The sequence below is a fragment of the Ranitomeya imitator genome, chromosome 10 (assembly GCF_032444005.1).
Source record: "Ranitomeya imitator isolate aRanImi1 chromosome 10, aRanImi1.pri, whole genome shotgun sequence".
NCBI classification, from domain to species: domain Eukaryota; kingdom Metazoa; phylum Chordata; class Amphibia; order Anura; family Dendrobatidae; genus Ranitomeya; species Ranitomeya imitator.
Window position 1 is genome coordinate 37,378,676 of NC_091291.1, and position 12,802 is coordinate 37,391,477.

Sequence of the window (12,802 nt, forward strand, 5' to 3'; positions counted from 1 at the left end):
GAGGTTGTGTACCCTGAACCATTAAAAGGTTCAAGGCTGCTGCAGTCTCACGGCTTGGATAACAGGCAATTGGAATGTAAGGTTAATTCTGCACTGCTGGTGAGAAGATAGAAGAGAACGATATTCAGGAATGGGGTTTGTTGGCCAACGCCTTTCGAAGTTCCAAACTTCTTCATCAGGACAAACCACTGTAGGGTGTCCTGATGAAGGACTTTGGAACTTTCGAAACGCGTTGAGTGACCACTAAACCTCCTTCCTGGATATCGTTCTCTTCTATCTTCTTACCGGCAGGGCAGAATTAACCCTTACATTCCAATTACAATGTATAGCCTTTGACTTTCAGGAGCATAGGAAGATTTGGGGAGGAATTGTCTGCAGATTGTGCTTGGCAGTTCCCAATTTACTTCATGTATGTATATAATTTCTGCAGGTCGGACTTCTCTCTGCACTCCCACACTTGGTTATGACAATCATAGTGCCCATTGGAGGGCAGATTGCTGACTTCTTGCGTACCAAGAGAATAATGTCTACAACCAATGTCCGTAAGATGATGAATTGTGGAGGTATGTGAAAATCTATGCTAAGATGGTGAAGATACACAATGTGGATATGATAGAATCTTTTGTCATTCGAATTTACCAGCTTTGCTAGTTAAAAAAAAGTGATTTGCAAGTACTGCAAAGCATCCAATGACCGTGAAAAGATGTGTGTAACACTCTGAGGTCTACTAGGGCTAAATCCGACTCTAAGTTCCTTAACACAAAAACAGCCTTAATAATGCCAAAGTGACTTCAACACATGTGCCCATGGCTAAACGGATGGCAACCGTTCTTCACTGCAATGCTGGCACACACTATCAGTAATGTTTATTTAGTATTTTATGATTTTCTCTGTATCTCTATGTCTAAGCTCTAAGCTGTGATGTCCTCTCACTATCCAGATTCACCATAAAATGGCTGCTGCATTCTCTAATCTGCTCTGAAATATGAGACTTCTCTGAATGATGTAGTCTTCTACAACAAGTAAAATGGTTTTGAGCATTTTAAGAGATTTGCGCAAATGTGAATTGCAAATTGCTCAAATTTGCCAGGTTCAGTGTATTCCTATAAATTTGAGGCAAACTCCATTTGCATTTAATCGATTCACTCATCTCTACTAGCAACCTATATGATAGTAAGGATAAGTCAGTCCCAAAAAGGGGAAAACGAGTCGAGACTGACTTATCATTACTATGATACTGGTTACTACTAGAGATGGTCATAGTAAGGGTAAAGACAGTCCTGACACGTTTCCCCCTTTTTTGGTCAACCAGGGGTTCATCAGGGGTATCTCTCAGTAGGGAAAGGCGTAGGCACTTGCCTGTGTCTAATCTACTCGCTCCCTCGAGAGTTGCTGTGCTCATTGCATCACCACTCCTTTTTTTCCCCACTGAGGGATACCCCTGATGAATCTCTCGATGACCATACGAGGGGGAAAATGCGTCAGGACTATAGTGCAAAGTACGATCGAATTACAGGACACTCAGGCTCAGTCTGGGCTTTGTTGTATGTCAATCATGTATTCACAATCTTAGACATACTTATCTACTGGAATAATAGTTGTCGAATATTATCTAATGACAGGTTGCCTAGGCTCCACAAGGGGTGTGATATATATTTGTATGTCTTCTACGTGTATTTTATTGATGTCAAGCAGTTAGGACATATGTATTTTCTTCATTTGGGTTCCGCATGGTCTTATTGTGCTTATCCAGATCTATCAGTCTTGCTTGGATATTTAGTGCGTGTATATCTCTTTTTTTGTAGTATCCCTCTACATCATCAGCCTAAGATCACTTTAGTACCCACCTAATGGTTAGTTATTGGTCTATACATTTCCTTGGTGGTCTTATGTCAGTCTGTCTGTAAGGACTCTATTCACTCCCTGGGTGAATTCTCCAGACACATGGGACATGCCGGCTGGCCTGCAGGCTACTTTTTGGTTTTATGTAGGGTTAAATAGGGACTTTCTTCAATAAGTGGGAACACCACAGGGAATTATTAAGGTGCTAACCTCTGCGGTTAGGAAGGGAACTTTGTAGGGCAAATTAGGTCCCTGAGGCCGGGGTCTCACTTTGGATTGCGAAGCGAGAAACCCGCGCGAGTCTATGACATCAATACCCGGCACTGCCGGGACCGGAGCGTTCACCTGCATAGAAATACATGCAGCTGCACGCTCCGGTCCCGAGTGCCGGAGGCAGTGCCGGGTATTGATGTGAGAGACTCACTCGAGTTTCTCGCATGGCACTCGCAAGTGTTACCCTGGCCTAAATCTCTCTCTTCTCTTCCTTTATTTTGACCCAAGTGATATCTTTGTACTTTTGCATCTTTGTGTTGTTTGTACCTGATTTTAATTTAACACTTAATAAAGATATGTTTCTAGGGTTTGTTTTTTGGTTGTATATTTATAAGGGCCACCAGCTGTTCTACAAGTTTGGAAAGTTATCCCACCACCAAACATCCAACGGTGGCTCTGCTGGTCTCTTGTATGACTGGAATATGGCATTCAGCCCCTTTTGCCAATATATGAAGATCAATGTAAAATAAAAGGGAGCCTGTCACCCCAAATTTAGACTTCAAACTCAACCAATAGCATTGCATTAGATGGAATAACAATAACAATCAGTATTTTCATTTTAAAATCTGTTCCTCCATTGCCCCCCAAAATAACTGTAATCTAATATGCAAATGAGAATGCCCAGTGCACCTGTGATGTGGATAAATGCCTTGGTTCACCTTTCCTCCAACTTATATAGATTTTTGACCACTCCTATGTTGATTCACATTGCTAGCCTTCCCAGAGACAGCAAAATCTCAAGATAAACCTCAGTTATGTGATCACTGTCCCTGTGCAGAAGCAAGAAGACACATCGCTCTCTCCTCTCTGCTGACATCACTTCTTACACAGCTATAACCGAGCAATGAGAGCAGTGAGAAGACAATGATGTTTGTGCTCACTCCTCCATTGAACTGATAGCAGGGGAGTCGAATGACGTCAGCAGCGAGGAGGGAGTGATCTCTATCCTCGTTCATGCACTAAAGTGATAGCAAGGGAGTCAAGCGATGTCAGCAGCGAGGAGAGAGTGAATTCTGTGTTCACTCCTGCACTAAGGTGACAGCAGGGGAATTGAGCAGCGTCAGCAGCGAGGTGAGAGTGATGTGTCTTCTTACTCCTGTACAGGGACAGTGATCACATAATGGAGGTTTCTCATCAGACTGCTTTGGCTCTGGGAAAGCCAATGTTGGCAATCAACATAAGGATGGTAATCTAAATAAGTGGGTGGGACGATGCACCAAGGGTGACACTGATTATCCTCACTTTTATATAACATAAAGATAGTTTTGGGGCAATGGTCAACAGATTTCAAAACTGTAAGAATTTTTTCTTTCTGTTGCTCTGTGTCCGGCAAGGCAATGGGGCTAGTTTGCCGTGTAAATTTAAGGCAACTGACTCCTTTAAGTTTATGGAAGAAAGTAATTTTTGATATGTTTGATCTGGTAAATCGTGGGGGAAGCAATACATATTAATGGCATTACACTGATATCTCTATGTGTTTTCCATAGGCTTTGGCATGGAAGCTACTCTGCTCCTAGTTGTAGGCTATTCACACACCCGTGGAGTAGCTATTTCCTTCCTTGTTCTGGCAGTAGGATTCAGTGGCTTTGCTATATCAGGTGGGTTATGGACTTACGTCATTGACTATACATTAGTCTATAACAAAACTAAAGAAATGAGCCGGAGCACAAGTTGGCATACATGCGACGTATAAGAGCATGTTCACACTGTGACACTGAACATATACCCTGTAGTAATTTAGTAAGTAAATAGTAATAGTTCATATAAATAACATAGGGTTCTTAGAAAACACTGTGTTTGATCAGAAAAGCGTAAAAGTCTTCCCTTACTTACAGCAGGGTACATGCTCATTTTGTTTCTATATTACGTTTTATTGGTCTATAACAGTATATTAAAGGGCATCATTACATTTTGTTTGGCAATTGGTATTTTATGACTAATTGATGAGCAATTTGTTAAGAAAAAGTGTATATGGAATGAATAAGGGACCAACTAATCAGTGTAGTCTAGCTAAGGGGCCCAATATACAATAGGAAGCTGAAGGCTTTACGATGGTTCTGCTGACTCTCCAGACTCCTCCATACACTCTGTGTTCTCTACGACAAAGTCATTGTCAGACTTTTTTGGCTGAGGCTTATCTTTTAGAGAGCAAAAGGGTCAGCAGTCTGAAATAGGACATTTAAATCTTTATCTCCGCCAACGTCATCTGTTGGGGAGAGTTGGGAGGTCCCTATAGACATTAGACTGTTGGACAAACCCAACTATGTAGAGAAGACAAACCTAAAGGGCCTAACATGATCTAGACATAACGTTGGTTGACATCAGTAAGAGATTCCTTTCGAGGCATATTCTTCAACCCAAATCTTCAAATCAATAATGGGGAATACCAAAACCTTCTTAAAGCAGTGTAACCGGACTGTACACCCCGGTAGAGGACATCTAGATATTGTAGCTTGCGGTATATTTATTTTATGGAACTTCTGCATGAATATCCAAAAGGAAATATACAATAAAGAGACAGCTGGGAAACACAGTAGAGTATACAAGACAGATGAATAGTGAGAATCAAAAAACCTGAGCAAGACGTGACTGATGATACTCGTCCTTTTATCCTGTGTCTTAGGCTTTAATGTAAATCATTTGGACATTGCACCTCGATATGCCAGTATTCTCATGGGTATTTCCAATGGTGTGGGAACCCTCTCTGGAATGGTTTGTCCCTTAATTGTAGGAGCCATGACAAAGCACAAGGTATGGAAATAAGAAATTCATACATTTTTAATTACACTCTCTTAACTATGAATAATGGATAGAGTCTGGGGCTGTGTGCCACCAGGGAAAAGATTCATTGACTTCCCCATATAAGATGTTAGAGATGTATCTAAATGCACACATACTGTGTACAGTGGCATGTCAAATTTTGGGCACCCCTGGTCAAAACGACTGTTATTGTGAACAGTTAAGCAAGGTGAAGATTAAACGATCTCTCGAACGGCTAAAGTTAGAGATGACACATTCCCTTTGTATTTTAAGCAAACAAAAAAAAATATTGTAATTTTTTACAAAATGACATAAAGGAAAATGGATTGATGCAAAAGTTTTGCCTGCCTTTGAAATTTGTGTGCTCAGATAACTTTGACCAAAGTTGCAGACGTTAATTAGTCTCCAATAGGGTTGAGCGACCTTTACTTTTATAGGATCGGGTCGGGTTTCACGACTTTCTCAAAAGTCAGGTCGAGTGAAATCGGCCGATCCTATAAAAAAGTCGGGGTCGGGGTAGGCCGAAATCCGAAACCCAATGCATTGCAATGGGTTACTATGGTTCCCAGGGTCTGAAGGAGAGGAAACTCTCCTTCAGGCCCTGGGATCCATATTTAAGTGTAAAAGAAAGAATTAAAATAAAAAATATTGCTACACTTACCCTCTGACGCGCCCTGGTACTAACCGGCAGCCTTCCTTCCTTAGAATCAGCGCTTGAAAGACCTTCGGTGATGTCGCGGCTTGTGATTGGTTGCGTGAGCGGTCACATGGGCCGTCGCGCGCACAATCACAAGCCGCGACGTCACCGAAGGTCCTTCAAGCGCTGATTCTAAGGAAGGAAGACTGCCGGTTAGTACCAGGGCGCGTCAGAGGGTGAGTATAGCAATATTTTTTATTTTAATTCTTTCTTTTACACTTAAATATGGATTCCGATACCGATTTCCGATATTGCAAACATATCGGAACTCGGTATCGGAATTCCGATACCAGATTCAGAAGATCGCCGACCTCATGGCCGACCCCACACAGGGGTCGGGTCGGGTTTCATGAAACCCGACCTTGCCAAAAGTCGGCGACTTCTGAAAATGGCCGACCCGTTTCGCTCAACCCTAGTCTCCAAAGGTTATGGCTTGTTCATTATCATCTAACCTCTAACCTCCTCTAAACTTGTGCCAAAAAATAGCAGCCATAGGCTCTTTTTTAAGCAGCTCCCTAGCACTCTGAAAATGGTGGAGGCCCACAAAGCAGGAGAAGGCTATAAGAAGATACAAAGCATTTTCAAGTTGCACTTTCCTCAGTTCAAAATATAATTAAGAAATGGCAGTTAACAGGAATAGTGGAGGTCAAGATAAAGTCTGGAAAACCAAGCAAAATTTCAGTGTGAGCTGCTTGTAGGATTACTAGAAAGGGAAATCAGAACCCCCGTTTGACTGCAAAAAACCTGCAGACTCTGGAGTTGTGGTACATTGTTCTACTGATCAGAGACACATGCACTAATATGGCTTTCATGGAAGAGTCATCAAAAGAACACCTCTATTGCGTCCTCACCGTAAAATTCAGAGTCAGAAGTATGCAAAAGAACATCTAACCAAGCCTGATGCATTTTGGAAACAAGTCCTGTGGCCAACGAGGATAAAATAGAACTCTATGGGCACAATGATCAGAGGTATGTGTGGAGAAAAAAGGCACAGCATTTTCAGGAAAAGAACATCTCGCCAACCATTAAGCATGGGGGTGGATCAATCATGCTTTGGGGTTGTGTTGCAGCCATTGGCACGGACAAAATTTCACAAGTAGAGGAAAGAATGGATTCAAAGAAATTTCAACAAATTCTTGGTGCAAACATAACACCATCTGTAAAAAAAAGCTGAAGGTGAAAAGAGGAAGAGGATGGCTTCTAAAAATGTGTAATGATCCTAAACACACATCAAAATCTACAATAAGCAACTTCAAAAGGAGCAAGCTGAAGGTTTACAATGGCCCTCACAGTCCCCTGATCTGAACATCATTGAAAATCTGTGTCTAGACCTCAAAATAGCAGAGAATGCAAGATGACTTAGGAATCTCACAGAACTGGTAGAATTTTCTAAAGAAGAATAGATGAAAATCCCTCAAACAAGAATTGAAAGACTCTTGTCTGACTACAAAAAGGACTGAAACGTCGCACATGGGCCAATAAATCACACATATTTTTTCTATTGGAGTGCTGCCTTTGTTTTATCTGGGTAATAGCATGAGGTTTGGTACATACCTGGAAGGATTTTTTGCACCCTTTGTTTTTCTTTTGGTGCTGCTTTTTGTTTTCTTTTTATATATACAAGTTCTAATAATTGGTTTTCTTACAAAAAAATGTCAAGGATTAGAGCTACAAATTTGATAAGCAAATATATAGATAGTACTGTATGTTATTAGTGATACACACATACATGTACACATTACACACTCATGCATACAGCGTGTAAAATAAGTATTGGACACAACAGCAATTTTCTAAGTACATTTCTAAAGGAGCTATTGACATGAGATTCCCACCAGATGTTGGAAATAACCCATCCGATCCACACAGGCAAATAAATTAAACCATAGACGTCCATAAATTAAATTATGTGTAATAATGAGAAATGCATACAGGAGGGAAGATCCATCGCACTCTCAAAAGTTTGTACTTTGCAAGGATATTTTACTGATTAGCATGTATATGTAAGGTGAATCAGGTGAGGCACATAATATTGTTCATATATGGAGATATCTTTGTCCACAATTCTTGTATATGTTGTATTTTTATTATAGGTATTCCGGGACCTTGACAAAGACCCGAGACGGGTTGAAACATTCTTTGTCACTTATGTTTCCCATCTGATTCACCTTATGTATATATACTAATCAATAAAATCACCTTGAAAATTATACATTTTGAGAGTGCGGTGGATTTTCCTTTCTGCATGCATTGGGACCACAATCCACCCCTCCTGCACCTCTCCTTTAAATTTTGAGAGCAGACCATTTGTTCTATATTTAATAATGAGAAATGAGACAGGGATAAAGTATTGAACATATGAAGAAAGAGAAGTGCAAAAACCCATGGGAAGTCATGACACCAGCTGAGATCCATCAGTGATTATAAAGCTATCCTGCTAATTAATGAAAAATAATATCAGCTGGTTCAACTGATGACATATAAAAAAGTGTCAAGGTGCCACACGAAAAATATCTCATGATGGGTAAAATCAATGACCCGTTTTAAGACCTTTGCAACCTTATTGTTGCAAAACATACTGATGGCACTGGTTACAGAAAATTTTCTAAACTACTGAATGATCTAGTGGACACTGTTGGGGTCATAATCAAGAAGTGGAGATAACATCATTTCACCATAACCCGACCAGGTGCTCCCCGCAAGATTTCAGAAAGAGTGAAGATAGTGATTAGAAGAGTTGTCCAAGTGTCAAGGACAACCTGTGGAGAGCTACAGAAAGACCTGGAATCAGCAGGTACAATTGTTTAAAAGAAAACAATAAGTTATGGACTCAAATTGCATAGCCTGTGTGCACGCTCACCAAGGCTCCATTGCTGAACAAAAAGCACGTTCAAGCGCATTTAATGTTTAACAACAATGAGATATGCCTGAGAAATAGTACGAGAATATAGTCTGGTCAGATGAGACCATAATTGAACTATTTGGATGCCATAATAAACACGATGTTTGGAGGCCAAAAGGCATTGCGTATCACCCCAAATACACCATTCCAACTGTAAAGTTTGGATTTGGGAACATCATGGTATGGGGCTATTTTTCAGCATACACCACTGGCAAACTTAATTCTATTGAAGGAACGATGAATGGATAAATATACTGATACAGAAAAAATATATATTTTTGTACCATGTTAGCCAGTAAATAGAATAAATATATATAAAATATATAAATATGTGACTCCGGATTTTGTTTTATTCTATGCCTGATGAAGAGACCTGAGTAGTCTCGAAAGCTTGCGATTCGTTGCCATCTTTTAAGTTACCCATTAAAAGGTATCAACCACTGAGAACTCTCAGATTTTAACATTTTTCCAAATATACCAAGACAATCTTGAAAAAAAATTGCTGCCATCTACTGATGAAGATAAAATTAGGGTGGACATTTCAGCAAGATAATTATCCCAAACACACAGTCAACGAAACTCTCAATTGGTTTCAGAGAAAGATAATAAAAGCTGCTAGAATGTCGGAGCCAATCACAGGACCGGAATCCTACAGAAAATTTATGGCAGCAACTTAAACCCAGAGTTCAAAAAAGGAGTCCACGGAATCTTCAGGGTGTGAAGAGTGTTTGTGTGGAAGAATGGGACAAAATCACACCTGAGCAATGCTTGCGACTAGTTTCTCCAGACAGGAACCGTCTTGAAGCTTTCATCACCAACAAAGACTTTTGTATGAAGTATTAATTAAATTTCACCAAGCGTGTTCAATACTTTTTCCCTGTGTCATTTCTCATTATTACACATAAAGTAATTTATGGACATCTATGGTTTGATTTCCTTACCTGTGTGGATTGGATGGGTTGTTACCGACATCTGGTGAGCAATAGCACCTTTAGAAATATACTTACTTTGAAAATTGGTGATGTGTTTAATACTTATTTCACACGCTCTTCATACTGTACGTACATGCACAGCACACGTACTGTTATATCCAAGCTATAGTGAGTACACCGTATTTCTTGCCTGAACTGCTCCTTCTTTTTTTTCATCTAAATAGAGCTGATGTTGGGGGTCAAGTTACAACAGCCAATGAGAAGCTCCAGCTGTTGTAACTCCTCACATCCTGTGCCGTCATCTACAGCTCCTCCTCTTGGCTACCTACTTTGCTGCATTTTGCTCTATTACTACTATAATATTCAGTCCTCCATGATTGGTCAGAGCACATTCATTTATATAATGTAATCTCAACGGGTTATCTTTTTTTATTTACTTCTTTAGAAGTTCTTCTTAAATATAATTATACCATGAAAAAGATTGTTTTAAACATATTCTGATTGAATGAGTTAAGATGAACGCTAACTTTTTGTCTTCTTTTTCCAACTTTCTGCCCGATGTAGACTCGAGAGGAGTGGCAGTATGTCTTCCTTATCGCCTCTCTCGTTCATTATGGCGGGGTGATCTTCTACGGCCTATTTGCGTCGGGAGAAAAACAGCCATGGGCAGAACCAGAAGAAACCACTGATGAGAAATGTGGGTTCATAGATGAAGACGAGCTTGCTGAGGAGAGTGAAGATCAGCCTCAAGGCTACGGTGGGTACGGCAGCTATGGAGCCACCAAAAGCACAAGCTTCCAGAATGGCGGTTGGCCAGCGGAGTGGGAGAAGAAGGAAGAATACATTCAGGACCAAGGAAAGGACCCCTACCTATATGGGACAGCAACAGAAAGGGACTTATCATGAAAATAAAACCCATACAGAAGTCTAAGTAAATCGATAGCAATGTCTCCACTCCAAGTGAGAGTGAGCAAGAATTTTCCGAAAGGTGACCAGTGTTGCCAAGCCTCCCCACTTTACATGATCACCATGGCTTCCTCTCTATTGTTTTAATGCATTATTATTTACCATAAGGGGTTGCTGGCAGTGCCCCACAACCAACCTTATCATTTTTTTTGTGGTCTCCAAGGGTCCATTCTGTTTCTGGTATCAGTGGTTTGCTTGTTTCTTGCGTAGGTCGTCACAAGGCACACGTCTACCTAATGTTCCGTCACTCGTCTATGTGTGGAAGCAATAACTAGTGAATGCGTGAGGTTTATCATTGAGTTGAACACTGATTTACCTTAATTTTTCATGAGCCGATGGTTGCTAATAAATGTTCGCGAGCCAGAAATCAATAAAAGATGGACACTTTTCTCCCCCAAAATGCACACCTCTCCAGACAAGGCTGGACACCAAAATATTATGGAATATTTTCTTTCTTCTATTTATTTTCAAAAAACATATAAAGTTAAAAGTTATTTATTTAAAAGGTAAAATAAATATTATTTAAAAGTCTATATCGAAAATATATATATATGTATACGGAAAAAAAAGAGGTCTCCTCACGTGGAGCAATATATATGATCACATATGGAAGTCCCTCCATAGGGGTTTCTTTACCTTTAGGTATGTGTTGGGGTGTAAATGTCCATTTGGGTAGGGGTTGAGTGGTATCTATTTGCCATTGTGGTGGGTTTTGTCATTTTCCAGTCTTTGGGGCTTACTTTGTGATTGGTGAAAGTGATCGGGTTCCTGTTGTGTGTTGTGTGCTTGGCGATGGTGGGTCAACTCATGGCATGCTTTGTTCTCTCTTGGACCAACATGATGGCAAAAAAAAAAAGCAACAAAAAAAAATCCAAACCATTTACATTACTTGTCAATTATATTTTATTTTATCTGGTTTTTTTTTCAATCTAAGGATTAAGTTAACGTCCCCTTGTCCAGAGAATGAAAAGTGCATTACATTAGAGTTTTCTGTGTGGCCTCATTGTACATTGCAGTAAATTTTGGCGTAAATTGTGCCCTCATCAAGAAAAAAAAAAACAATTAGTTGTTTCCGTTTTTAACGAATACCAAGCATTTTGGACTCTCATGCCAAAGCCCTTTTATGGACTTTTCAGACCTTATCCAAAGATGACAGATGTTAACCTGTTAAGCGCTGTAGGTTTCTCCAGTTCTCGGCAATTTTTAAAACTCCAGCAGTATAAGAGCTATAATATCATATGTCTTCGATGCAGATTTTGTGATCAGATGCTTTACGGTCTTATCTAAGCATGATCCTGAGCAATAGGGCGATCGTTACACTGGTGTCCACTAAGTCATCAACCAAATCTGGTGCATTCTACGCATTAAGCTTAAAACGGAGGGGAGAACTGGAGCTGCGGAAGGATAGGTGTCCTGGGAGGGGTGATGGTTTTGAAGATAAAATGACTTAATCATGTGCAGTCAATGTACATAATAAATGATATTCCGATTCAGATTGCGGTGTTTGTTTTATTTGTATTTGACTAAGAATGACATTTTTCACTATTTTTATGTATACAGTTGAAACCAGAAGTTGCCATCCACTATATAAAAATACACATCTGCATGTTTTTCTCAATATCTGACATGGAATCAGAATAAACCTTTCCTAATTAGGTCAATTAGGATTACCATAATTGTTAATATTTGCCAAATGCCGGAATAATGAGAGAGAGAATTTATTAAGGCATGGGTTACAGCCCAAAATAAGAGATGCATAAAAACAAGCCTAAATAAGCAGAGTATAAAGTAAACTTACTGATTAAGTGGCTGTCCCTGCCGCCCCAACGCATGTTTCGTTTAGACGTCTTCAGGAGGTGTGGACAGCGTCCGCCTGAAGAAGTCTACACGGAACGTGCGTTGGGGCGGCAGGGACAGCGTGTTAAATTACTTTCAATACTTGATAGAATTATAACAGAAATTCACAGTTTAGTTAATCTTTAAAAGGAATCTGTCATCCCAATTTTCACCTATAAGCTTCGGCCACCGCCATCAGGGGCTTATCTACAGCATTCTGTAATGCTGTAGATAAGCCCCCGTTGTAACCTGAAAGATAAAAAAACAAGTTATATTATACTCACCCAGGGGCAGTCCCGGTTCGGTCCGGTCCGATGGGCGTCACGATCTGGGTCCGGCACCTCCCATCTTGATGTCATGCGATGCCGTCCTCTTTTTTGCTTCCTGCCACAGCTCCTGCGCAGGCATACTGATTTGCCCTGTTGAGGGCAGAGTAAAGTACTGCGGTGCGCAGGCGCCGGGCCTCTCTGACCTTTCCTGGCGCCTGCGCACTGCAGTACTTTACGCTACCCTCAACAGGGCAGATAAAGTACGCCTGCGCAGGAGCCGTGGCAGGAAGCAAAGAAGAGGATGTCATCGTATGAAGATGGGAGG

General features: G+C 40.5%; 1 protein-coding gene across 1 annotated transcript in view; it reads left to right on the top strand.

The window, feature by feature from the left end:
- SLC17A7 (solute carrier family 17 member 7) overlaps positions 1-11,867 on the top strand; it is a 141,728-nt gene extending 129,861 nt beyond the window's left edge. The window contains exons 9-12 of the mRNA XM_069742628.1: positions 431-563; positions 3,603-3,713; positions 4,739-4,866; positions 9,971-11,867. Coding sequence (XP_069598729.1) covers positions 431-563; positions 3,603-3,713; positions 4,739-4,866; positions 9,971-10,312 — 714 coding nt within the window. The 3' untranslated portion in view covers positions 10,313-11,867. The remainder of the gene's footprint in view (positions 1-430; positions 564-3,602; positions 3,714-4,738; positions 4,867-9,970) is intronic.
- Positions 11,868-12,802: the final 935 nt, after the last annotated feature.